Genomic DNA, 27,821 nt, shown 5'->3' on the forward strand with positions numbered 1-27,821 from the left:
GAAAAGGTAATGCTATTATTATTATTATTATTATTATTATTACATACCTGTCAAATTTTGAAAATATAAAAATCGGGAGTGTAGAGAGGGGGGGGTGCAGGTGCGTGGCCAAGTACTGTATGTGAACTTGCCTCGAGCACTGAATGCATGCCTGCCACAGGGCTCCACCTGGGTCCTAAACCCTGCTAAGTACAGCCAGGGTTTTCTGACATAAGTGGGTTTAACAATAGATGTTTGTTCGTGTATTAGTCAACCCCCCAACCCCCAACTTTAGGATTGTGTTTTGGGGTTAAATTTCTCGACTTATACTCGAGCAAATATGGTAAAACAGAAATGATTAAAGATCATCAATACAAAACATGTCAGTTTCTGGTTGCCCGTATAAAAAAAAACAAAAAACTGAGTTGATATACTGTAATAGACAATAGACACAACCACACAAATACGTATTGTGCACTTTATAACAATGAAGTTAAATGCATCCAGAACCATGCTGAAGTGACCCTAGCTCAGACATTTTGCTGATTCCACAGACCCAGAGTAGCACAAATGGAGTACCTGTGTACCTTATGACTACTGACTCATGATCATTCTGGTAGGTATGAAAGCAGAGTACTCAGATAAAAAGGGAAAGACCATTTAGATTTATTGACTATTTAGGTATTTTTTTAAAAAACAACATTCAAGCCTTTTTTCCCCAGTGGTTTTCAGTGTGTGGAAGTTTTAATTGTTGAATATGTTACATTGGCTTCATCAGGTGCAGATCTGGGTTTCTTCTTGGTGACACGAGCAGTGTTTATTTCTGAGTAGGTGAGTGTGTCGTCCTCTGGGTTTAGAGGCTGGTTAGACTTATTCTGCAATAAACAAACAGATAAATGGTCAGAATGGCTAAACAGTATGAAATGAACTGTCCACACAAAGAGATGCAAACAAATAAAATATATACCAGTAATTGCACGATATCTTCTTGTTATACCCTGTTCAGATTAAGTAAAACAAAAAAAAAAAGTGCATTGTTTTGAAACCATGTCATTATCCTCCACTGTTCACAGTCACGTTTTCAGCAGGTAGAAATGTAACCATTAGTCAATGGAAACCAAAGATGTCAAATGACCCTTTCCTGGTGCAAATTCAAATCACTCAACTCAATACATAACGTCTAAATGGACTTTACAGTTCTATACAAAATAAATAATAATAAATTATTATTATTATTATTATCAGAGTGCCCTATACCCAAAGTTTTGAGTGTGTATCTAATTGTGCCTGTGCATATAAAGCTTGTAGCAAAACTGGTCACACAGCAATGGTAAATACCATAAAGCATGTATTAGTCAGAAGTGAGCCCGGTTGGTGCTATGTTTGAGATCAGGAATGACATGTTTTTGGCGGCACATTTTGTTTGAATATTTTTTAAGAATGGTAAATAATGGAAATGTGTCCTTTTAAATCTGAATGAACCTGTATATGTATCAGTGAATTTTTTGAGAGACATGTAATATATGGGACTGTGACAGTGTGCGTGTGTGTGTGTGTGTGTGTTAATAGTTCACATTTGGACTGTGGGGGTTTATTGTTAATTGTCACTAATATATAAGGAAGGAAGGTGCACTGTTTGGAGAGAGTTGTGAGCTGTGTTATTGTTTGTTTTGTTATAAATAAATAAAATACAGCTAAAAATTTATCATTTTGCCTCCGGGTCTGTGACATTTGGTTTCAGAAGCGGGAGAGAGCGAGCCCGACAGATCTGGAGGCGAGTAGGTAAAAGAAAAAAAAAAAAAAAAAGCAAGCGAAAATGGGGAGGCGGCAGCAGCAGCGGCAGTCACAGCAGCAACCACAATGGCGGCACCCACAGCAAGAGGGGGAGGAGCCCTGGGACGTCTGGCCCACGTGCATGTGGTGTGGCCAGGAAGAGCACTGCTGGTGGGGATGTCCAGAAGTTCCCCAGACTGGTGCGCCTGCTGTGAGGGGTATGGCCACTGCTGGATGGAGTACCCCTATGCAAGACCCGTCTCAGCAAAGCAACACCAGCCGGAAGCAGTGCCATGGTGCCTTGCTTGTGCCGACTTCGGGCATACAATACTGAGTTGCCCCTTCCTTTGCGGGGAGATGGAACGGGATGCCCGCACAAGGCTGGGCGAGGTGCCACGCAGCCGAGGCGGGGAGCAGATGAACCACCGTGGCCGAGCTGGAACAAGGGGGGAGGAGCTGCCATTCCATGTGGCCAGTTAGGAGGAGTTGATGCTGCTGTTTGGCATGCCAGAATGGGAGGAGCCATCGCTGCCGTCCTGTGAGCCAGAGCGGGAGGAGCCATCACTGCCGTCCCGAGAGCCAGAGGGGGAGGAGCCATTGCTGCCGTCCTGTGAGCCAGAGGAGCTATCGTTGCTGTCCCGTGAGCCAGAGGGGGAGGAGCCATTGCTGCCGCCCCGAGCGCCAGAGGGGAGGGGACATCGCTGCCGTCCCGAGAGCCAGAGGGGCAGGAGCCATCGCTGCCGTCCCGAGAGCCAGAGGGAGAGGAGCCATTACTGCTGCCTCCAGGGACAAAGGGGAAGGAGTCGCAGGCTCAACCTCCTAAATTTTAATGGGGGGGTGGGCGGGGAGCAGAAACCAGCAGCCTTTCCACCAACACTGCTGGAGGAGCTGGCAACACCACCAGCCACACCACCACTGCTGTTGCTGGGAAAGCCAGCAGTTGTGGGCCTGGGGACATCCCAAGAAGGGACAATGGACATTCCCTCCCACCCTCCCAAACTTTGGATATTTAGGGGGGGGGGGGGTGAAGTGGCACAAGGGGGGAGGTGTGTGTGTGTGTGTGTGTGTTTGTTAATTGTTCATGTGTGGACTGTGGGGGTGTTTATTGATTAATTGTTATGTCACCAATATATAAGGAAGGAAGGTGCACTGTTTGGAGAGAGTTGCGAGCCATGTTATTGTTTGTTTTGTTATAAATAAATAAATAAATAAAATACAGCTAAAAACTTACCATTTTGCCTCTGGGTCTGTCACAGGGTCTTACCACCCTGCTGTACACAGGTACAATCTGGACAGCAGGATCTGGAATGGCATTGCATTAAATAGATTAGTTTCCTCGTTTGAATGGTGGTGAAAACAGCTAGTGACACACTATGCATCAGTAACATCAAGATGTATTTTTGCACCAAAAATGACACCTAAGGATGAACAATGACAGACTGCAGTAAACACCCAGGAATGTATGATGGTGGGACATAATATATTCACACAGAGAGATGAAGAACTACCTATCGTTTAAACATACTTCAATTGTGTCCATGGTGGTGAAGAATACTATACCCTACCTCGTTTGGATTGCTGACACTTCAGAAGCCCTCCGATCAGCAGTAGCAGCAGCACAAGGATCCCAGATCCCACCCCGGCACCCAGGTACAGAGATAGAACAGATCCTGGGGGGATTCACATACAGAGATGATAACTAGTAAATGTACATGTGTAAACTAATTATGTTTGCCTACTTCTAGTAAAACTGTATTGATGATGGCAATACCTCTCGTCAGCCTCCTACAGTTTAGTTTTAAAGTAAACAATATTTATTATAACCATCTTTAACTGTTTTTTTGTTGCCACTAAACAACTATTAAAGAGCAAGTAGCAGTGCTCCGAAAAATATAGCGTTATATGTCCCCACGTGTTGCTACAACTGTTTAAATATAGCGTTATACACCCCAGCGTGTTATTATTATTATTATTATTATTATTATTATTATTATTATTATTATTTATTTCTTAGCAGACGCCCTTATCCAGGGCGACTTACAGTCGTAAACAAAAATACATTTCAAGAATCACAGTACAAGTAATAATACAATTAAGAGCAAGATAAAAATACAATGACTTTGGTTCTAGCAAGTACAAGTATATGACAAAATACGATTCAATAACGGAGCAGATAAGTGTCAGTGATAGTTACATCAGGATATAATTAAATACAAAATACTACAGATTAAATAACACTTGTGACAGATTACAATACTCTAAAGTACAGGATTAAATACAGTAAAATAGGGGGCAGATAAGAGCAAGTAAAGCACATTTAAGGAAGAGTGATAAGTGTCCAGAGGGAAAAAGAGGAGTTCTACAGGTGCTGTCTGAAGGTGAGTCTTGAGGAGGCACCGGAAGGTGGTCAGGGACTGGGCAGTCCTGACATCTGTAGGAAGGTCATTCCATCACTACGGGGTGAGGGTGGAGAAGGAGCGGGCTCTGGAAGCAGGAGAGCGTAGAGGAGGTAGTGCCAGTCTTCTAGTGCAGGAGAAACGGAGAGGTCGAGTGGGGGTGTAGGGAGAGATGAGGGTCTGGAGGTAGCTGAGTGCATGTCTGGTCAAGGCATCTGTAGGCAAGAGTACAAGTCTTGAACAGGATGCGAGCGGTGATCGGGAGCCAGTGGAGTGAGAGGAGCAGTGGACTTGCATGGGAGAAGCGAGGCAGAGAGAACACCAGGTGAGCAGCGGAGTTCTGGATGAGCTGGAGCGAACTGGTGGCGGACACAGGGAGGCCAGCCAGAAGGGAGTTGCAGTAGTCTAGGCGGGAGAGTACCAGGGCCTGGACCAGGAGCTGGGCGGCGTAGTTGATCAGGAAGGGTCGGATTCTTCGTATGTTGCTCAGGAAGAATCGGCAAGTGCGTGCCAGAGTGGAGATGTGCTGGGAATAAGAGAAACAGTTGCTACAACTGTTTAAATAACGTGTCTGTCATTTTTCTTTTCATACTTTTTACACTTAAGTTTAAAGTCTGTTTCAAAGCTCTTTTCAACATGCCAGCTCTAGCACTTGACTTTGTGATCAGGGGTGTGTACTCTGATCACTGCAGGAACAGCGATTAGAAATAAAAACAAAAAAAAAACTTTTAGTGCTCTAGCTTTTGTGTTCCGTATGACATCATGGGTCGTTATTGCTGTGTTACCTGTTTGAAAATGTGGGTGTGGCAGTGTGCCCACCCCTTGTGTGTATTTTATTATTTATGTATGTATTTGTTTGTTATTATTATTGTGTTTTATGTGCGGGCGGTCGAGTACCGTCCGTCTTTGGTTTGCTGTTTGAGACCGGTGACATTGTAATATGTAGTCATGGGGATGGGGTTAAAACCCCTTCCCTAGAACTCTCGTGGGAATGTGGCTGGAGCCTTAATAAGGCTGTGTGGTCCTGTGGTTAAAGAAAAGGGCTTGTAACCAGGAGGTCCCCGGTTCAAATTCCCACCTCAGCCACTGACTCATTGTGTGACCCTGAGCAAGTCACTTAACCTCCTTGTGCTCTGTCTTTCGGGTGAGACGTAGTTGTAAGTGACTCTGCAGCTCATGCATAGTTCACACACCCTAGTCTCTAAGTCACCTTGGATAAAAGACGTCTGCTAAATAAACAAATAATAATAGGTAATTAAGGCTCCAGCCACGAATATAAAAGACCCACTCTCGACGTAGAAGGCGGAGAGTGTCAGAGGAGAGATGCAAGTCTGTGGAGATTAGAAATAAACAATTGCTACTTATGCTGGTTTCACAACCAGCATACTACTTGTTTTAGTGTTTGTTTGTGCCCTTTTGTTGGTGTTTTGTTTAAATTTAATTTATTATTTAATAATAAACCCGCACGCCACACAAAGTCATCTGTGACAGTGGGCAATAATTCTTACACTATCAAAAACAATAATAATAATAATAATAATTACAATTTTAATCTATGCTTATATAGGTTTATCTATATAAGCACAGATTAAAATGCATAAATAAATACACTATAAATGTGAATATTTCCCTTAAAATGTTCTGACTTGCTATGTTGTGTCAGTGCTGTTCATTATAGATGATGCTCATTGGAAATACCGGTGAGCTCATTCTAAGGGACACAATGAAATGCACTACGATCAAAATGATCGCTGCAAATTGTAGAATTTTTGTTCTCTTGGAAAGTACGATTATGAACACGTACAAATAGCCTTCACTGTAGCTTAATCTCATCAGATGCTGGAAATAAAAATCAAGACAGGGTATCTTTATTCTTTTCTCCACAGCGTCCACAACAATAACGACCCATGATGTCTTACGGAACACAAAAGCCACTTGTATTTTTTTCTAATTGCTCTTCCTGCAGTGAGCAGAAGTGTTCAAAGTTGTCAGGATGTTAACAATGAAAAGAACAATTACAGGTATGTTATTTAAACAGCAGTAGCAACACGTGGGGATGTATAATGCTGTGGGGGACATGTATCAAGAGCCTGTGACGGCGTTAAGACCACAGCGCAGAGTTTATGCCGGCCTTAAAATTGACCCATATGTATCATGACCCTTTTGGCAAGTTAAGGCCGTGTTAGCACTGCCAAAATGCGCTCCACCGTGCAATGCGCTCTGCCACTCATTAGCCACGCGTTTAAGGGCGTGTCAAACCGTAATTATATACATGTGCAAATTGTAGGTGTGGCTCATTTGTAAATGAAGTCTCTGATATTTAAATGAGATGTATGAAGCAGCAGAACAGCAGCACCGGCCCCAAAAGGATCCACAAATAAGACCGATTTCAAATTGGTCTTATTTGGGCGCAAAGAAAAAGTCAGAAAGCAGCTGATAGGAAAGAGCATTATGGCAGCAGTCATAGGGGCCTGGAAAATTCACTGTATTTTTAAAAGAAATTCATGAATGACAATAAAGAAAACAATGAATTTCATAGAGTGTCACGAAACCGACATTTTATAAAAAAATAATAATAATCTATTTTTACATTATATTCTACTGATGTAAGTTGCCTAACATGTGTTATCATTGATAGTTCACCAAAAACATCACCAAAAAACCAAGGCTGAAACATTTTAACATGTAGCCTAGCTACTGAGTCAACTCTTGAAAAATTTACATTGTAACTCGATTCGCTATTGAAACAATCTTTAAAAATGTAATTGTTTCTGCTGGAAACAAGATGTTTAAAATAGTCTGTGTTGGTGCAAAAAAAAGTAACAAGCTGACAAAACGGATTTTTTTAAAAACCTCGAATGACAAATTCAGCAACATTTTCAAGTTTTGTAAACCTTTAAAACTTATGCAGACATATCAATTAAAATGATTGTGTAATTTATAGCCTATTTTGCTGCCTCTAATCCCAAAATATTAAACACAGGAGAAACGTTAACTGCAAACCTGAAAATGACAAAACTGAAGCTTTTGTGTTTTTCTTTATAAAAACTGTACATTAGCAGTATGTAGAATTGTCATTGTACAGTACAGGAATTCACCAATCATGAAGCCGGTATTTTGCCGTAGTAACCAAATGCATGGCATTGAGCCGGACCGTGTAAAGCTACTGTAGCATTGCTTCTACTTGATGATTTCCATTACACGAGAGTAGATGTTAAAACTTCATGCTGATTTGAACTCGGCTCTCGCCAAGATAAGCACCAACTAAGACGTAGCTTTACAGTAAACTAATGTGATCCATATGCGTCTCCATCCATTTACGTTTCCTTCCATATGATGATGTAGATATCCTTCTGTCTGGTGTTAATGGCTGAAGTGTAATGCTGGCTCCAGGGATCAGCTTATTTTGCCTCCCTGGCGCATCAGCACACACAACGGCTGCGATGCTGGCTCCGGGGATCAACCAAAGTGCGGCCTCCCCAGCGCATCAGCATGACAACCGTCTGGATTGAGCTAAGTAGGGTACATCTCTGGGGTTTTCAAGTGGGCACCTTCCATCCTCAGTGTTTCGTCGACTAGCCCACGACACCTCAAGAGGGCTCGACGGTGATTCTGGCGTCCCAGCATCACCCCCCTCCGTCCCCCACTCAACTCAGCCCAGCTTACTTACCTGTCCCCAGCCAGAATCTTTCCGTCTCAACCACAGCCAGTTGCTGCTCCTCTCTGCTGCTTCAGATAAGTTCTTCACTGTGCGACGCAACTCTTGGCCACTGAATCCGACGTCTCTGAGAAACCGGGTTGTAGAGTGTGCCACAAATCCTCGACAACCCACTTCCACTGGGTAAACCCGAACTCTCCATCCTCGCTGTTCCGCTTCAGTGGCTAGTTGAGCATACCGCAGTTTCTTCCTCTCATACGCCTCATCTACAGCGTCCTCCCATGGCACTGTTAACTCTACCAGGTGAACAAGGCGTGCTGATCCAGACCACAAGACAATATCTGGTCGAAGGTTAGTGGTGGCAATCTCAGGTGGAAAAATAAGCCGTTGACCAACATCTGCCAGCATATTCCAGTCTCTAGCAGCTTCCAGTTGTCCTGGGCGAGGATTGGTTTTAACACCTTTTCTTGGTGGTTGCTCTCCTGGGCGGAGGAATGTTGTCTTTTGTGTGTAATGTTTTGATGGAACAGGTGGCAACTTATTGGTCATGTTACGCTTGTCTTCCAATGCTAAGGCCAAACATCGCAGCACCTGGTCATGGCGCCAAGTAAACCGTCCTTGGCTAAGAGCCACCTTACATCCTGTCAAAATGTGCCTTAATGTTGCAGGTGATGAACACAAAGGACATGAGGGATCCTCTCCTACCCAGAGGTTTAGGTTCTGTGGTGATGGGAGAACATCATATGTTGACCTGATGAGGAAACTGATCCTGCTCTGTTCCATTGACCATAGGTCTTGCCAGCCAATCTTGCGTTGTTCCACACTCTCCCATCTCATCCATTCTCCCTGTTTGGCCTGGGAAATGGCCTTTATACACCTCATCCTCTCCTCCTGCTTTTGCACCTCGTTGACTACCAGCTTCCTTCTTTGAGCTGGGGCCGCCTTGTGCCATGTAGGAGGAGTTGAACTGAAACCAAGACCCCCTCTTCCATGCTGAACTTGCCCCATGATATCACCAATTCGAAGGGCAGCCTTTGCATCTTCCACAGCTTTCTTTGCCGCCCACTTTCTTCCAGTTTTCAACACAGGTGCTGCCTCCCTTACGCATTTATCGCGTGACTCTACTAATGTCATTTCCAGTCTGACCTTGGCGCACTTAAACTCCTCGGTTAGAGCAGAGACTGGTAGCTGCAGTATTCCTTTACCATAAAGTCCCACTCTGCTGAGGCAGCGTGGAACTCCCAACCATTTCCTGATGTATGAACTGATTAAAGCTTCCAGCTTCTCTACTGTTGTCAAAGAAACCTCGTACACAGTCAGTGGCCACAGCAACCTCGGCAGTAGACCAAACTGAAAGCACCAGAGTTTTAGTTTACCTGGTAGAGCGCAGCTGTCTATGCTCTTCAACCCTTCCACTGCTTGTTGTCTAACTTCTCCCACACGAACTGTGTCCTTTAGATCCCCGTCGTACCATCTCCCAAGACTCTTCACTGGCTTCTCAGACACTGTTGGTATTGCCTCACCATTAATGAAGAATGTTTTATCTACTACTTTGCCTTTAATTATAGAGATGCTCCTTGATTTAGTGGGCTTGAATTGCATTCGTGCCCATTCAATGTTATTGGTTAATTTGCCCAATAATCGATTAGTGCAGGCTACTGTTGTAGTCATGGTTGTCATGTCATCCATGTATGCTCGAATTGGTGGTAGTCGCATTCCAGAAGCCAAGCGCTCTCCTCCTACTACCCATTTTGATGCCCTAATGATTACTTCCATTGCCATGGTAAAAGCCAGTGGAGAAATGGTGCATCCTGCCATTATTCCAACCTCTAGGCATTGCCATGTAGTGCTGAATTCTGAAGTTGAAAAACTGAATTGCAAATCTCCAAAATAGGCTTTCACTAAATTTGTTATTGTCATCGGTACACTGAAAAAATCAAATGCTGCCCAAAGTAGTTCATGTGGCACTGAACCATATGCATTAGCCAAATCCAGGAATGTCACATGGAGCTCCTTCCTCTCCTTTTTAGCTGATTGAATTTGTTGCCAGATCACATTGATGTGTTCTAAGCAACCTGGGAAACCTGGAATGCCCGCTTTTTGTATTGAAGTGTCAATGAAGCAGTTCTTTAATAGGTAAGCTGACAATCTCTGAGCAATAATGCTGAAGAAAATCTTGCCTTCTACGTTTAATAGGGAAATGGGACGAAACTGACTGATGCTTGTAGAATCTTTTTCTTTAGGTATAAAGACTCCACCTGCTCGGCGCCATGCTCTTGGTACAACCTGTTTTTCCCATGCCACTTTCATCAATTTCCACAGAATTCGTAGAACTCCTGAAGCACTCTTGTACACTCTGTACGGAACTCCATTAGGCCCTGGAGATGATGAAGCCCTTGCTTTTTTCACAGCTTGCTCTATTTCTTTCCACTTAGGTGCACAGTCCTCCATTTGGTATTCTGGTGGATTGATAGGTGGGATGTCTGACGGAATTGACATAGGCTCCTGCCTTTTTGAATCTGTATGTGTTTCCTCCAAATATCTCTCCAGCTCAACCTTAGATGCTTTTAGTGTGCCATTCTTCTCACTGGTGAATAACTTCTTTACAAATTTGAATGGGTCTTTATAAAAGTTAGCTCTCGCACGCTCCTTCTTTTTGTAGCGTTTCCGTAGGCGCTCAGCTCTGCGCAATGTTGCAAGCTTATCTTTTATGACCCTTTGTAAGAGATTGAGTCCCTCCTTCTGACTTTGTTCTGCTCTTCTCCATTGGTTCCTCAGCTGTCTCCTTTCTCTAACTAAGCGTTCAATCTCCTGCTGCCGTCTAGACTTTCCAGGAATAGTTTGTACTTTTTCCTTCCTTTTTTCAACTCCAAACCTCTCACTTCCATATGCGTAGATGATGTCCCCAAATTTATCCAGCTTCTTTTCAACTGTTCCACTTAATCTTTCCAATGCAACGCAGAGATCTGTGTTTACTGTGTCCCATGCAGTTTTCTCACAAGCTCTTGGCCATTTAACTCCAGGCTTGTGCCCGTTGAGGTTCTTTTCTCTCTTATGCTGGTTTGTCTGACCGGGTTCACAAGGATCATTAGGTTCATCACTAACTGTGTCCATGCAAGTCCTCCTCACATCTATGACAGGGGTGCTGATATCCTGCGAACTGTGGTTTGCTTCCTGTCGCTGGATTTCATTCGACTGACTTGACTGACTTCGTAAGAAGTACTGATCAATGCGAGGCCCTTGTCCCTTCTCCCTCAAGCATTTCATTCTCCCTTGATGAATCTTCAAACCCCTGACAGTTGTCGTATTTTGCCGTAGTAACCAAATGCATGGCATTGAGCCGGACCGTGTAAAGCTACTGTAGCGTTGCTTCTACTTGATAAGATTATAAAATCAACAGGGGAGGTGAAGAGTACAGTAATGTAAAATATTGTAAAGAAAATAAAATGCATATTTCACGGTAGGCATTCAAATACACGATTTCCGTGAAATTAGTGACATCATGAATTTTCAGGAGCATTTCTTATGACGGAGAGTTGGGGCTCCTAACCTTCCTGAACAACCCAGGAACAGAGGGAGGGTACTGAGAAGAAGGGAGAGTATTTGGGGTCTGCATTACACTTTTTGATCTCCCTGAGGATGACATTATAGTTTGATACCGGCTATTTCAATATGTACAATTGTTTGTATTGGTCGTTTTAATAAACTTGGTTCATTATATCCTTTTCATTCTGTATGTTTGGTTTTATCCGTCATATAATAATAATATAATATAAAGTCAACATGGGTCAGCCCATTTGGAGGGGAGGTGCTATTTTTCAGATTAGTCTGTTAGCCTGTGCTACCGTAGGCCATTTTTAGGGTTTAAGAACACCGATGCAGTGGGATTTTTGCATTTAAATATGCCAGCTTACACTGTGCCTCATTAATTTTGGGAAAGTTAATACACTCGCGATGGGGTAACTTTTGTGCCGCGACAGAGCGCTACTTTACAGTCCACCAATTTAGCGCTGCGAAGGTTGATCTTGATACACGTCCCCCTATATGTTATCGGAACCCAGCTACTTACTCTTTAATATTCATGCAAATATAAACATATTGTAACGTCCTGAGGGGGCTTGCAGACTCTGTGAAGAAGAGACATCCCAGCAGTGGGGTGACACCTGGGGAGCGCCACTATTGGCAAAGGGGTCATCGGAGGATGGGGAACCAGCCAACCCGGTGAGGCCTACGAGGTGATAAAGGGGGCTTTGTGTCATCGCGGGAGTAGGATTAGTTTGACGGAGGTTAAGGGGGTGTAAAATGAATTGCTAAGGGACATTGCCCGAGCTTGCCTGAGGAAACCACGGACAGCAATAGGGTTTCCACGAAGTGAAAGGATGCGAGGGAAGGATAGAGACAGAACCACACCAGCAGAGAACAGTGGGAGGTAGCAAGGCCACGATGGAGTAGTTTAGAAAGAGGAAGACAAAAGGGGAGTGAGACCAGAGGCTAGAGAGAGACAGGAGGAGGAGGCGAAGAGGAACTGGCTCCAGTCTTGTGTGTGTGTTCTCCAAATCTCCACCCCCCATCTGACCATTTCCCTTGCCTCCTGACTTCTGAATAAATAGTGGTTTTCACCACCCTGAAATTAATTCTTGTCCCCTCGCTTGATTCCATCACCACACCACAACATGCTACAACATTTCTTGCAATTGCAGCGTAGCAGTGATTTAGTCCACATCAAGTGTACTAAAATGCAGACCACAAAGTCCTGCAACTCTGTACTAACTTAAGCCTGATTGCAGCGTACCAAACAGATGATCCCAGTAATTGGTTTATCTGATAAATACAAGTTAGGCCGATAATGAGGCATAACCTACAGCTATGGCCAGAAGTTTTGCATCACCCCATAGAATCAACACATTTTACTTCATAAGTTGAATAAAACCTACTAAATAATCTTACGTTAATATATTAATTACATTCTGCTTTGTAGTCTTCCTTATATGTTACTACAAATCTGACATTTTGAAATCTAACATGAAACTCTGTACTACTATTATGACTTCCGGTAGACTTTTTAGTAGTTTCTTTGATGCAAAACATTTGTCCAGATCTATATAAACCCTTCTTTACTAATCCAATCTGTGGAATTCAGTGTCAGATAGATATATAGGGATGCCTGTACAAAGAGAGACACATTTGTATTACATCAAACATATTTAAGTAAAAATAAATGTCATGTCATGTTTCGTGCACATTTCAAACTGGAAGATCATACTGGCATTTAAGTGCCGACACGGCTGCATAGGCACAGGAAAGTTGAATTGCGTTATAATGGACCATTAGTTGTTTATAGGTAAAGCATATTAACTGAAATTGTTTTGCATTAAACTGAAAATGGTATCAAAAGGTACATGATTAAAAAGTTTCAAATGTAGGGCCTATATACATTGTGTGAAACTTTATTCTCATGGATCTGACTGCTCGAACGTGACGGACATAAGAAATGTACAGAATAAAGTTTTCAGATGTACTCGTCATTTCAGTTTAGGACGAGCAAGCGTACTAAGTTAGTCTTATCCTTCACAGTACTAAGATAATACACTTGAACAGGATCATCATGAATCTGATTTAGTACACTGCAATCAGGATCTTGTTTAGTCTGATTTAGCAGATGATCTACCTGTAATGATTAACTTTGATTTAGTCCAATCAAGTGGACTAAACCTGGTTAATCCACTAGTTAGACACACCAAGTGGATTAAATTTGGCACACTGCAACAGACCCAACATTCCCCAGCCTAACTATTCTAACTATCTACTCTGTTACACCTGTATAAAACATCTAAAGGATACTTACATTTTTTTTGCAACTGCCATACTCGAACACAAATTTGGGGTTGTCATTTTCTTTACATGCACATTTTGGTTTACTGTATCTTAGTGGACTATACACAAACATTGTATGTAATAATAATAATAATAATAATAATAATAATAATAATAATAATACTATCCAGCTGAAATAAAGTACCATTCAATAGCCACTAGGAAAGTTGTTCTAAACAGATATAGTGGTTTCTGCAGTTCAAGTCTATATTTTAGACAGTATGGTTATAAAAAATAAAATTGGACTAGTTTTAAAAAAAATGAAAATTATGAAAAACAAATGTATTCATACGTGCCTGTTGAATTGTTTTGTTGGGTCTTGCAGGTTGTGGTTGGACTTAAGCATTCTGTGGGTAAATAAACAATGTCATTTAGCAGAACTAGCAACATTTGCAGACAATAGGGACTTTTAATGATGTAAATAGTGTCAGATCTAAATATCGCCTTCTTTAAAGGAGAAGGGAAATGGCGGGACTTTGTGTTTTACAATGATTCATCAAGTGCTAAAGTTAACATTTCCCACTCAAATACCCTTGTATTTATCATAGAACACAATAACAATACTTTTAAAACTACGGCAACCGACACTTAAATGTTGCTGTGTTCCGCCATATTGACAGAGTTTACCCGTGACGTCACTGATTGAAGCGCTAGACCGGCGGGTTTGTAAACAAAGATGGCAAATCTCACAGAGCACTGGAAGTGACAGTTCTTTATCAGAATCTGAAGAGCTAGAATCTATTGGTAAAAACTTTCCAGTGCCGTATGAATTTAAGCTAATCACAGAGCGCCAAATAGGCCCTATTGAAACTGAAAGAAAGGACTCAGTGAGAGAGATCCGGATCCTGACAGAACAGCACACAATTTCTGTTGCAGCTGCTGTAACTGTACAATAATGCCAACCCGTGAGGAATGTTTTTGTTGTTTTGAAATTCCTTGCATACAGCAGAGTTCCTGAAAAATGGTCATGCTATAGGTCAAGCTAATCGTTACTCCAACACGCAAAAATGCCAGTTTAAAAATTGTGTGCCTGGATAGAGAGGTCCTTGATACTGCACTGCTGCTTTTTTGAGACACCCAAGCTGATTCTGTGACCTATCATCAGCAGGTAGCCTGCTTTTGTATTTATGTGTTTCAGAATTCTCTTACACATTATTACTATTATATAGACAATAAAGTACAAGCTACTGTACATAATCAGATAGTAAAAAGCCACCAAGGAGTTCTGCGGCCTCGTCCTCTGGGAGATGTCAGAGAACTGTCAGGTGGCTTTTTACTATCTGATTATGTACAGTAGCTTGTATTTTATTTTCTATAGTACCAGCACAAAAATCTAATCTTGGCTTTTTTCTTTTGGCTATCATCAGATTCATAAAATTTCACGCTGACTTTTGAGTTGTTAAAAATGCATTTATGCCCAAAAATGCTCTGGAGGCTGTAACAGAGTTTCGTGTGAATGGCCTTTGGGTGGCACTGTAACAGAGACTGACAAGGAAATGGTTTTCCTTATCAGCGGCAGTTCTGCCATAAGGCTTGGGGAGGGCTTAATGCTCACCCCCGGCTAACCTAGGCTAATTTTCACCCCCTGCGAGTTTTAGTTTAGGCTACTTCTCACCCTGTTGTGAGAATTAGCTTAGGGGTGAGAATGAACCTGGGCTAAAATCTATCATACTGCCCCTTCCTATCTCCAATCCCTCGTGTCTCCTTATATTCCGTCTCACCCTCTCTGTTCATCCTCTACTGGCCAACTTGTTCCCTTCCCTTGTATTGCACCAGTGTGACAGAGATCGAATGATTCTTGGTGTTAGATCTCCCTCCCGACCTGCGAGGCAGTTGCATAAAGGGAACAGAATACCCTGGACTAAATGGTACGACAGTTTATTCCCAGGGTTAGGTGGAAGTCGGCCATCTAGAAAGGGGGCAAAGCTACGGTATACAAACTCAATGACCCGGACGGGAAATGGCGTGGCATCCGCGGATTGGAGGAGCAGATGCGCTCGTTGACCAAGGGGTCATGGTTAACGTTATAAAAAGGGGACGTAGTGATGTGATCTGTTCTTTTGTGAATGGTTAAAATAAATGACCAGAAGGAGAACCTATTTTATGAAACATGAGTGTTTTGTTTGTTTTTGTTTATCGCTAATAATACTGTGTGTAATTATTTGGACGACTAACACGATCCGGAGCCGTCACCAAAGGCCAGCACTAAACCTCAGTGAAAACAACATTGCACTTTGTTTTCACTAAATAACTGTATTCACCACGAGCACTAGAGCACGCACTGTGGACTGGTGTTTGTGTATATGTTACGTGTGGGTGAACTAAAAACAGGACTGTTATTATTTCAGGGCCAACCTGCAGATTACAAATATGCAATACATGCTGCTGTATTGCTTCTTTACCATTGTTATTATTTTCTGTTGTTTTGCCATCAGGCCATTGGATTTAAAAAAAAAAAAACATTAAACATTGCACCTGGATTATAATTAATTATCTGTCTGTTCATTGGTCACCTGCACTTGCACACTGTTAAACACTTTGCCACAATATGTTTTTGTTTTTGCATTTTTAATCCCTGTGTGACAGGGTGGCTGAGTCGTCTGACGTCATGCCAGAAGCAGGAACTGAAAAAACACTGACACCAGTAGTACTGCAGTTTCAAAATAATAAAGATGTGACGGCGTCGTTTATTTAAATAAAAAAATAAATTAAAAAAAAAGGTTTTAAACAGAAAACACTGTGCTCACAGAGCAAAATAAAACAAGTAAACAAAACAAATCTCAACACAAAATAATAAATGATCCAGGTCAGGCTGGGCAGTAGCCTTCACTGAACCTGGATTTTCTTTTTCGTTTAGTTTCGTTTTCGCTCACTCGCTCTCTCCACTCTAACAACACCACCGAGTGCAGCGAGCTGCAAGCTTTTATGCAGGTGACCATCTCCCGATTAACAACAAATTAAATCACTTAATTAATTCGGGAGATGGCCAACTTCTGCACAAGGTTTTTATAATAGTGGCTGGGGCTTCCCATCCACACTACCAAACAGTATGAAATAAAAACAAAGAGACAAACAAACAAACATTCGACTACGCCATCACTAAACAAAACAATAACACAACCCACAGCGCTTCGCCGTCATGTATACTTTTTAACCAATACAATAATAATACGACTACTACAACAACTAAAAAACAAATGCAAAACAATACAATACACTGCACAGGGGCGGATGGGTACCTGTGGCAAAGTGCCCGCCCCCTGTGTGTATTTTGCCGTGCCACTACCGGCAGGGGAGCTGACAGCATTTCCAGCCATGGGCCCACTGAAGCCTCCCTTCCCAGCCCGAGACTTTGGCCTGGACTGCTGGGTATTTAAGGGGGGAGGTGGCCGTTGAGGCCATGTGTGCTTTGCACAGGGGGGGGGTATATGTGGCAAAGTGCCCGCCCCTGTGTGTATTTTGTGTGTTATGTGTTGTATGTTGCGTGTGTTAATGTTGGTGTATAGTCATTGGTACAGGGGATATAAACAGGTCTGTGTTTCACATGTATTTAAAAAGTGTAGATTTGTATTTAGGCACGAGGAGGGCACAAATCACTTCACTTCACGTGCTGGTTAAATGTAATATGTGAGCACGGGGTTGCACGTAATGAATTCACGTGCTGGGATTCAAGTGAATAATTAATTAGTAATTGAATCCCAGCACAACAGTATATATAGATGCACATTTTCATTCAGTCGGGGTTGGGTGTTCGGAAGAGGAGAACGGGTGAGAGAGAGAGGAGTAATTAAAAGTAAAAACGTGCAAGATAAGTGTTTGTTCTCACCGTGTTTGTTTGTCTGTCTGTGCACCGTTTGTTTAGTGTCAGTCGTTTTGTCTGTCTGTTTATTTTGGCGTCAAGTGCCGTGTCCTGTTTTGTATTCCGTTGTTTAAACCTTTTATTTTGTTATTAAACGCTGAGTGCAGCCATTGCACTCGGCTCATCATCACAACCACCGTCTCTGTGTATTCCTTTCTGGTCTGACGCCACCCACTCTGGCCGTCTTTGTGACACGTGGTGTCATCGTGGGATAGCCGCGCCTCCAAGTGTCAGACCAGGAGGGGTTTTGTTTAAAAAAAATATATATATATATATATATATAAAAAAAAAAAATAATAATATAATGGCAGAAGACGCCACAAAGTGGCGGGACTGGTTCCTGGAGAATGCTGGGCTGGAGGCCCAGTCTCTGCCCATAGTCGTCCGCGCCCTGTGGATGATGGACAGTGAGAGATGGGAGGCATATCAGCAGGAACACACCCCAAACACCTTGGAGGAAGGTGTGGAGTTTGTCCTCAGCTACCTGGAGGCAACCATAAACGGAACAGCAGCCCAGGTAGCAGGACCACCAGCAGAGGAGTACCTGCTGTCCCCATCTCCACCAGCAGAGGGTGAGTACCTGTTGTCCCCATCTCCACCAGCAGAGGGTGAATGCCTGCTGGTTTTGCCTCCACAGCCCAAGCGGGAGGCACAGAAAGATAAAGAGGTGAAGGACAGGGAGGAGGAGTGCCGCCTAAGGGCCAGGCATCCACGGCGATGTAACAAGCCATCGCCGGGGTGCCTCCTCTGCGACCAGGATCACCTGTTCACCCACTGTCCCTTCCGCAGTTATGGGGAGGAGCCAGAGCGTCCACAGCCCAAGCGGGAGGAGCCAGAGCGTCCACAGCCCAAGCGGGAGGAGTCTGAGTGTCCACAGCCCAAGCGGGAGGAGCCTGAGTGTCCACAGCCCAAGCGGGAGGAGCCTGAGCGTCCACAGCCCAAGCGGGAGGAGCCTGAGCGTCCACAGCCCAAGCGGGAGGAGCCTGAGCGTCCACAGCCCAAATGGGAGGAGCCTGAGCGTCCACAGCCCAAGCGGGAGGAGCCTGAGCGTCCACAGCCCAAATGGGAGGAGCCTGAACGTCCTACACCTGAGTGGAAGGAGCCCGAATGTCCTACACCTGAGTGGGAGGAGCCCGAACGTCCTATGCCTGAGTGGGGGGAGCCCGAACGTCCACAGCCCAAAAGGGAGGAGTCGGTGCATCCACAGCCCAAAAGGGAGGAGTCGGTGCGTCCACAGCCCAAAGGGAGGCAAGTCGGGGCTTCCACAGCCCTGGGACCCAAGCCACCAGCAGAGGGAAAATGCCTGCTGGTTCAGCCCCAAGAGCCGGAAGGGAAGGAGTTACAGGCTAAACCCCCTGAAAATTTTTTGGGGGGAGAGGGGCAGGATGCTGGTGTTCCCCAGCAGCCTCTATTCATGCTGCTGAAGGCAGCACAGCGCGCACCAGCCCAGCCGCCACAGCGGAGGGAGCCAGCGCCGCCAGGAGCAGAGGATCTGCCTCTGCCTCCGCCACCTCCACCGGCAGGAACAGTGCAGCAGGAGCTGCCTCTGTCTCCGCCACCTCCACCGGAAGGAGCAGAGGAGCAGGAGCTGCCTCTGCCTCCGCCACCTCCAGGAGCAGAGGAGCTGGAGCTGCCTCTGCTTCCACCACCACCAGGAGCAGAGGAGCTGGAGCTGCCTCTGCTTCCGCCACCGCCCGGAGCAGAGGAGCAGGAGCTGCCTCTGCTGCCCGTACCTCCACAGGGAGTACGGTGGCCGGAGCCCCAGAAAGGGGAGCTGCCGGCCACGAAGAAGGGGGACGAGGTCTGGAGACCACTTTCCCCAGCAGCAGTTTCGCTGCAGGAGTTCTTGTGGCCGGAGCCCCACAGGAGGGAGCTGCCGGCTACGAAGAAGGGGGAGGTCGGGGGACCACCTGCCCCCGCAGCTTTTTCGCTGCAGGACGGGACCAGCATGCTGTCAGCCGTGCCACTACCGGCAGGGGAGCTGACAGCATTTCCAGCCATGGGGCCACTGAAGCCTCCCTTCCCAGCCCGAGACTTTGGCCTGGACTGCTGGGTATTTAAGAGGGGAGGTGGCCGTTGAGGCCATGTGTGCTTTGCACAGGGGGGGGTATATGTGGCAAAGTGCCCGCCCCTGTGTGTATTTTGTGTGTTATGTGTTGTATGTTGCGTGTGTTAATGTTGGTGTATAGTCATTGGTACACGGGATATAAACGGGTCTGTGTTTCACGTGTATTTAAAAAGTGTAGATTTGTATTTAGGCACGAGGAGGGCACAAATCACTTCACTTCACGTGCTGGTTAAATGTAATATGTGAGCACGGGGTTGCACGTAATGAATTCACGTGCTGGGATTCAAGTGAATAATTAATTAGTAATTGAATCCCAGCACAACAGTATATATAGATGCACATTTTCATTCAGTCGGGGTTGGGTGTTCGGAAGAGGAGAACGGGTGAGAGAGAGAGGAGTAATTAAAAGTAAAAACTTGCAAGATAAGTGTTTGTTCTCACCGTGTTTGTTTGTCTGTCCGTGCACCGTTTGTTTAGTGTCAGTCGTTTTGTCTGTCTGTTTATTTTGGCGTCAAGTGCCGTGTCCTGTTTTGTATTCCGTTGTTTAAACCTTTTATTTTGTTATTAAACGCTGAGTGCAGCCATTGCACTCGGCTCATCATCACAACCACCGTCTCTGTGTATTCCTTTCTGGTCTGACGCCACCCACTCTGGCCGTCTTTGTGACAGTACCCTGTTCTAAAAATAAATAAACAAATCAATGTACAGGGCACCCCGCCCTGTTACACCCTGTAATTTATATAATTTTATATTCTTTAATTTTATCTAAGTTGCTTTGGATAAAAGCGTCTACTAAATAATTAATACAAAATTCAGAGAGAGTTCCGTCTAGAGAGTTCCGTCTTCTGAATGTAGATAAATAAATAAGTGAACCAGTGGATCATGAGTTTGATTTGATCAGGTTTGTGTTCTGGTGCTTTTTATATATTTACACTTTGCTTAAATGAGAAGCTAAATCATTTTTTGTTTGTTTTTTATAAACTCCCAACACAATTTTGATAATTGGAAAGTTGAACTAAAGTTCATATGCAATTTTGTACACTGAAAAATCTTATACAAATTTTAAACACAACAAATGTGTTTTGTTCTTCATTTAATTTTAGTTTAATAATTCAATATAATAAATTTACTTGCAAAACAAATGCTGTCTTTTTATTTCTCGTTTGTAACTTGTGTGGCATAACTTAGCATGTGCTGATTTAAATTTCTCATATAAAACACTCACAATAACACAGCACACTATACAGGATCGGCTACATTAGCAATGTATGTATTTATATTATTGCTTGGTCATGATAATGACTTCAGAGAGAACAACTGCTACAGAAGCAAAAGTGAGGTTGCTCTGGGTTGTCAGAACTTATTAACCCCAGAATGTTCTCCTTGGCTCCACTCCCCACAGGTTAAGCCCCCCTAGGAATCATTTCTGGAGCCACCCCTGTTCCTTATAGTGTTGGTATTTTGCTGCTGTGCTACAAAGTTCAGCCTTTCAGCCTCTGACACAACGGTAAATCGAGTGGACATTTTTTTTTCTCTACAGAAATAGGCTTTCTATTTGAAAGTTGTCTACTTGAACTTTCAAAGCACTTTGAAACTGTCAGATAATTTTAAAAAGTTTTTTAAAAATGTTTATTCCATTTACGTCAGATCGCGCCTGTAATCAGAAATATCAGCGCGGTCTGTCGTCACAATAGGGATTACAGGACAGTACTGTCGTCATAATAGGGATTACAGTATAGTACAGTACTGTCATCGGTAGTAGCCTGAAATCATTGAATTAAGAATAGGGTTTTATAGGGAAATATCATTTACACTGGTATTATAATAACAATTCTTCTTCATAGGTATTAAATACATATAACAGCTTTAATGTTTTAAGTGATAGGTTGTTAACGTATTATTATTATTTTATTTATTATTATCTTTAAAGTTTTATATATTTTTTTCTATAGTTTCTCATGAAATGCTAAAGCCACCTCTTGTCCACCTTTGAATCTTTATATTGTCACTCGGTATGTGGAAGCCTTAAGCACCGTACATATGCGTGCATACTCATTCTCCCTAGTTACTGCAAGTGCTGTTCAAAGATCTGATAAAAAAAAAAATAATATCTGCTTTGTACACAAACACCTTTTCATGATCCGGTTAAAATGAGCCGGGATCCAATCCTTTTTTTTTTATCCCATAGTACAACCGGCCCCAGGTCACTGATGCCAAGTGCATTTACTTTACTATTACAACTATGGACATTTTGAAACCGGACAACTCATGTAAAAGCTAAATGTAAATTATATGTACATTACTTTGTTATAATGATATTGTACAAAATCATCATCAGTAAGTCACAATTACAAAGCTCCGAATCTCATGTTAAAATGTGACATTTTCCACACAATTTGCATCATGAGAGAGATCACTTACTTCACACACTTAACGTAGTTCTCCTGCTGATTTCTCCAACCAGTGATGTCACAGGAGGGATTTCCAGCAATGGCAGATTACAGTTTGATAGATCGTGGAATTTAAACAGCTCGTTTAACATATACAGATCAAAAACAATCAACACAAACCCGAGATTACATTGCTTTCCCATCTAGCTTATCATTTACAAACAAACCGAAAAGTGTTTCCTGTCCCCTTTAAAATTAAAAACCTGATTATTTGCGGACTTTGTTCCACTGTATTTTTATTGTTAAAAAGTGGCAATGTTTGGATCCACTGCTTTTTCACTCATTAGAATAGTGGTTGCATTTCCATTCAAGAGAAATATCTCGTCCAACTGTTGTCATGCAAGTTTAGAGGTCAATTTCCTTTTGAACCACAGTTTCAGTACAATTACACAGGTTTACATGTCGTAGCCCCAAAGACAGACATACTCTAAAGAGACACTCACGCTGTTTAGATGTTGCTTTTCATCTATTTAGATCCTCCACTGTTTGGATCAATTGACCCCAGCATGACACAAAGTGAAAAGCTCAGGACTTACCTGTCACATCAAGGTAGACTGGGTGACTGCATTTGTTGTTTGCTGAGTTTACAATCGTCTCTTTTCCATACACACAGGTGTAGTTTCCAGTATCATTCCTATTCACTTTTTTAATGGAAAATGTGACAGCTCGTAAGCTTTTGGGAACGGGATGTGAATCGACATAAATTCCATTTTTATATAGAAGGAAAAAATCCTCTTTTCCTGTTGCATCTCTGCGTTCATTTGGTATCATGCATTTAAACGATATGTCCGTTCCTTCCATTGCACTCTGTTTGTCTAGCTGAAGCATGACTGAATACTGTGACTCTGAAAATACAGTTTAATTAATATACCTTAATAATACTTCTTAAAATATACAATAATAATACAGCTCTCCCTAAAAGAAAACTACATGTAAACCCAAATTGCCAAAAGGTACTACCAAAGTAGCGTGGCAAAATGGTGAGACTTATTTTTATTTTTGCATGTAAACCAAGCCAATGTTATCACAAGCTATAGATAAACTTAAAAAGCAGACATAACAAAAACAGATTTCAAGAAATAATCCCCTTATACCAGATCAAAGTAAGATGCCTGTATTAAAATATGTTTCTTCCAGTTTTTATATTAAACTCATTTAATTTCTTTAAAAAAATAGTTACACCTTAATAGACAGTCAGATGTTTGTTAATCTTAGCCCTGAAGACAGAAATACTTTAAAGAGACTGTAACACTGTTTAGATGTTGCTTTTCATTTATTTTGATCCTCCACTGTTTGGATCAATTGACCCCAGCATGACACAAAGTGAAAAGCTCAGGACTTACCTGTCACATCAAGGTAGACTGGGCGACTGCGTTTGTTGTTTGCTGAGTTTACAATCGTCTCTTTTCCATACACACAGGTGTAGTTTCCAGTATCACTCCTATTCACTTTTTTAATGGAAAACGTGACAGCTGGTAAGCTTTTGTGAACGGGTTGTGAGTCGACAATGCTTCCATTTTTATATAGATGGAAAAACCCATCTTTCTGTATTGCATCTCTGAGTTCAACTGGTATCATACATTTAAATGATATGTCCATTCCTTCCATTGCACACTCTTTGTCTAGCTGCAGCACGAGTGAATGCTGTGACTCTGAAAATACAGTTTAATTAATGTACCTTATAATACTTCTTAAAATATACAATAACAATACAGCTCTCACTAAAAGAAAACTACATGGAAACTCAAATTGCTGAAAGGTACTACCACAAGCTATAAATAAACTTAACAAACAGCTATAACAAAAATAGATTTCAAGAAATAATCCCCTGTCCTTACCTTGTACATTCAGGTAAATCGGAGGACCATGGCTGATGTTTTTCACATCTCCTGGATTCTGATTTCCATACATGCAGGTATAGTTTCCAGTGCCATTCTTTCTGATGTCTTCTTTTATAAATGTGACAGCTGCTATTCCTCGATCTGGCAGTGAGCTGACCTTCTCTCTGTTTTTATATAAATGGAACCAATTCCTCTCCTTGTTTGGTTGTTCTCCATGCGCAGCTGTTATCACACATCTGAACTCAACGGTCTCCCCTTCCACTACAGATGGTTTCGTAATTTGAAGTATCGCTGTATGGAGTTGTTCTATTTGTTTTAAAAATGTAAAAATAACAGATGAAAGACAACAAGCAGTTTAGCAAATAGAACATGAACATGTGTTTTTCATGGTAATATAAATAAGTTGAATCTGAAATTGCTGGAGATCAAGTTCTTCTATGACACCCCTGGATCAGCCCTGCATCAGCGACAGCAGGGTGCAAACACACCCCAGCATGTTTAAAATGAACATCTCACAACCCAGCAGGGTGCAAACACACCCCAGCATGTTTAAAATGAACATCTCACAACTCAACAGGATGCAAACACACCCCAGCATGTTTAAAATGAACATCTCAAAACTCAACAGGGAGCAAACACACCCCAGCGAGTTTAAAATAAACAGCTGAGGGGGCTCCCGAGTGGCGCATCCAGTAAAGGAGTGCAGAATGCGCTCTATAGTCTGGACGTCGCGAGTTCGAGTCCAGGCTATTCCAAAGCTGACCGTGGACGGGAGATCCGAGGGGGCGGTGTACAATTGGCCGAGCGTCGCCCGGGTGGAGGGAGGGTTAGGTCGGCCAAGGTGTCCTTGGCTCACCGCGCATCAGCAACCCCTGTAGTCTGGCCGGACGCCTGCAGGCTTGCGTGTAAGCTGCCCGAGAGCTGCGTTGTCTTTGTAAATTGCACTCTAAATGTCATTCATTTATATTGTAATCAAGTATTCATTCATTATATCTTATTACATCAACATGTCAGAGACACACATACCTGTCGAAATCAGCAGAACGTCTCCAACTGCAAAAACTAAAAAACAAACGATTATTTAAAAAATAAGAAAACAGTATGTACAAACATTAAAAAAATATGAAAAAATGATACTTACACAGAATTATTAAATTAATATCCCAAATCATTTTGAAAGCTGTCCAATAACTTTACTTACAGTATGAATGTCATCTGTTTGTAACAGAACGAAATATCACAGTAATGGAATTACAACAGTTCCCTAAATAGATATGGGGAAATAATACTGAACTAGTGTTTCTGTTCCACATGTATTTCTGATACAATCAAGTGAACAGAACAAGAACAATTCCTTTATGACCAGTTTGCCTGGTTGTATTAAACTGTTTTTAACAGTTCTGGTAGTGTATGTGTGTGGACTGCCTCCTTAGACAGGGACACACAACACTATGGCAGGTTAGCGACTAGCCTTGGTAAATTGGAGTGTAGTCCGACTATGCCAATCTCTTTTATATGCAGTAATGAATAAGATACTGAAAGATCCTCTAAAACCAGTGCATTAATACTAAAAGCAGTATCTCAACACACAGGCTATTTAATAAGGTATGATAAGCTCAAAGCTCTGACACACAAGAACCATACATAAAATGAGAGGACACTAAATCAAAAAGTAAATTTATTGGAAAGTTACACAAATCATATTAAAATCATGAAGTCAGATTCATGCTTTGTACAATAGCAGATCTGAAAGAGATTGTTTAAGTGATGTAAACTACATTGGTTTATCAGTATAAGCGCCATTAACTCACAGTAACTAGCAGGCAATACATGAATTAGGATTAATATACAAGATAAATCAACTCATATTACAGTTCTAGTCCCTGAAGACAGGAGTCTAGATTCTCAGTGCTTTTTACTCCAAATCATCAGAAGCATTTTTTTCCCTCAGAAAGGGAAACTACAAATCCCAGTGATAAAATGCTGGCACATAAAACCATTAATTTAGTTTTGATTTCCTATACCAATCATGCCCTCCGTTCAGCTGCCTTGTTAGCAATTAGATCCTGCTTAACATTATCTTCAAGACACTCAATCCATCATCCTCCAGGATCTCACCCCAACAACGATGCAGGCTTAGTAAGCTCCTGTTTGACTCCAGGGCTCTACAAAGTGCCCATCAAACCATGAGTACACCAAAGCATGCCAAAGGGAGTTAGGTGTTCTCAGGCTTGGATCTCTCATGGGATTCCTCTAAAAAAGAAAGAAATACAAGGGGGGTAGGATTCCTGTGTCCTAAACAGCTGAAGCACCTCCTCATAGAAGACTCTATCTAACTGGACTTAATTGACTTTTGAAGAGCACTTATTTAAATATCATATTCTACACTGTATGAAGTTTCGAATTTCTAACTGTGTTCTAATTTCTCATAGTGGAGGGCTCCTCTGTTTTGGGGGATAGCATCAGTTGGGGTGGCATCGAGATGCTCCACGGGGGTAAGACGACCCCCAGCTCAGTTAGAGGATACAGTAGAGTCATTTCTAGCCAATGCATATAATAGAATGCCTTCACTTACCGTGGGGTTCATGGTTTGTAGTAGGCCATGAACACATGGTATCATTTTGATAGATATTGCTTGAATGTTAAATAAAAAGGATGTTGTCCAGAAAGACCAGACTGGAGGCCCATTGAATCATTTCATCAGACTCTGCAGTTTCAGCTGCATTGCATAAACCAAAGGGGAGTAGAGTAAATGTATTTCATTCATGAAACCAAGTGCAGAGTTTGGGATACAGTTAATTGCATATCGGATAACTGCATATTCCATTTAACTGCATAGCAATTTCTGGGTACCAAAAATTCCTTCTTACATGGTATTGCACTCTGCTCATATGCACATCTGATAATTGCATAATTTGCTTTATTGCATGACAGCTAGCCAGTTGATTTTGTATGCGCCTGTATAATTAGTTCTGACAATTGCATTGCTTGAGGAGTTGACCATGTGACCACAAACAACTTGACTTGCAGTTATGGTGACCTCTAAGAGGAGGTAGACCACAGTTTAGCTCAACAAGTTGAATTTTTTTAAAAAGTTAGAAAATAAACAAAGTCAGAAGTAACTTGCAGCTGAGTTTGATGTTGATCCAAGTGCCGTTTCCCAAATTCAGAAGAACAGGGAGAAAATTATTGACGAATGACGGAACAGCAGCTACCCAGACAGAAAACACAGATTTGGGAAAGCAGAAAATGTGGAGGCATGCTATTGGTACCATTAGTTATGAAGTCATAAAGTAATAAATATATACTGTTAGTTTGTTATAAATATAGTTATGGGCTAACATCAGTATAGCTTCAGGTAATTGCATACTCCGTATTATTGCATGGCGTCTGTCCGGTCCCGACTCCATGCACTGTATTTCCATCAGCCTTTGACTAGGGTGAGGGTCAAGAGCCGTTAGTGCCACAGGTGATTTCTAAACTACTTCCAGAAAGGGTGCCATCTTAACTGGCTTGGCTAAACTTCAAGTTGATGGTATACCAGCACATTAACTTGTCTACAGGAACATATTGAACTGGAACATGTAGAAGGATATTGAAACAGGAACAGATTGAACTGAAACATGTACAATTATATTGAAACAGGAACATCAAACTACAAAAACTACAGAAATGTATGGCTAGTGACTACTCATTTTCCATTCTTGTGTCTACAATAATCCTTAGGTACATGCAATGCACGCAGCTAAGCACATAGCAACAAAACCAGAAGCTGGCTTCAGCACCCCTGACTCAAAGCACAAAGCCAGGAGGGTGTGGCTGAGGTGAAATAGATATGACTAATATGAAGTTACAAACAGAAATGAATTAATTTTAGACATTACACATACAAATCAGAAAGCAATGCTACTCACAGCCTCATT

At 42.3% G+C, this 27,821-nt stretch overlaps 1 protein-coding gene across 4 annotated transcripts; it reads right to left on the reverse strand.

Moving 5' to 3' along the window:
- Nucleotides 1-623: 623 nt before the first annotated feature.
- On the reverse strand, nt 624-25,238 carry LOC117405138 (immunoglobulin superfamily member 1-like). 4 transcript variants are annotated; one of them, XM_059031961.1, is made up of 9 exons: nt 25,040-25,238; nt 24,925-24,960; nt 23,896-24,204; nt 23,401-23,505; nt 22,594-22,698; nt 13,977-14,027; nt 3,318-3,422; nt 2,984-3,054; nt 624-854 (listed from the first exon to the last, which is right to left on the reverse strand). In XM_059031961.1, exons 1-9 carry the CDS (start codon nt 25,068-25,070, stop codon nt 708-710), a joined length of 960 nt encoding a protein of 319 aa, XP_058887944.1. In that variant the 5' UTR covers nt 25,071-25,238; the 3' UTR covers nt 624-707. The 4 variants fall into 4 exon arrangements, with proteins under 4 accessions (XP_058887944.1, XP_033863847.3, XP_034774072.1 ...); XM_034007956.3 differs by having other exon boundaries at nt 22,594-22,902; nt 23,401-23,709; XM_034918181.2 differs by lacking the exon at nt 22,594-22,698 and having other exon boundaries at nt 23,401-23,709.
- Between the last annotated feature and the right edge of the window lie 2,583 nt (nt 25,239-27,821).

The sequence above is a fragment of the Acipenser ruthenus genome, chromosome 10 (assembly GCF_902713425.1).
Source record: "Acipenser ruthenus chromosome 10, fAciRut3.2 maternal haplotype, whole genome shotgun sequence".
Classification (NCBI taxonomy): domain Eukaryota; kingdom Metazoa; phylum Chordata; class Actinopteri; order Acipenseriformes; family Acipenseridae; genus Acipenser; species Acipenser ruthenus.

Excerpts from the sequence above, each read along its gene's own strand:
- LOC117405138 (XM_034007956.3), bottom strand. The coding sequence starts at position 25,070 with ATGATTTGGGATATTAATTTAATAATTCTGT. Across the intron at positions 22,903-23,400 it reads AGTCTACCTTGATGTGACAG|AGTCACAGTATTCAGTCATG; the intron begins GTAAGTCCTGAG and ends CTGTATTTTCAG. Across the intron at positions 3,055-3,317 it reads GTGTCAGCAATCCAAACGAG|ATCCTGCTGTCCAGATTGTA; the intron begins GTAGGGTATAGT and ends ATGCCATTCCAG.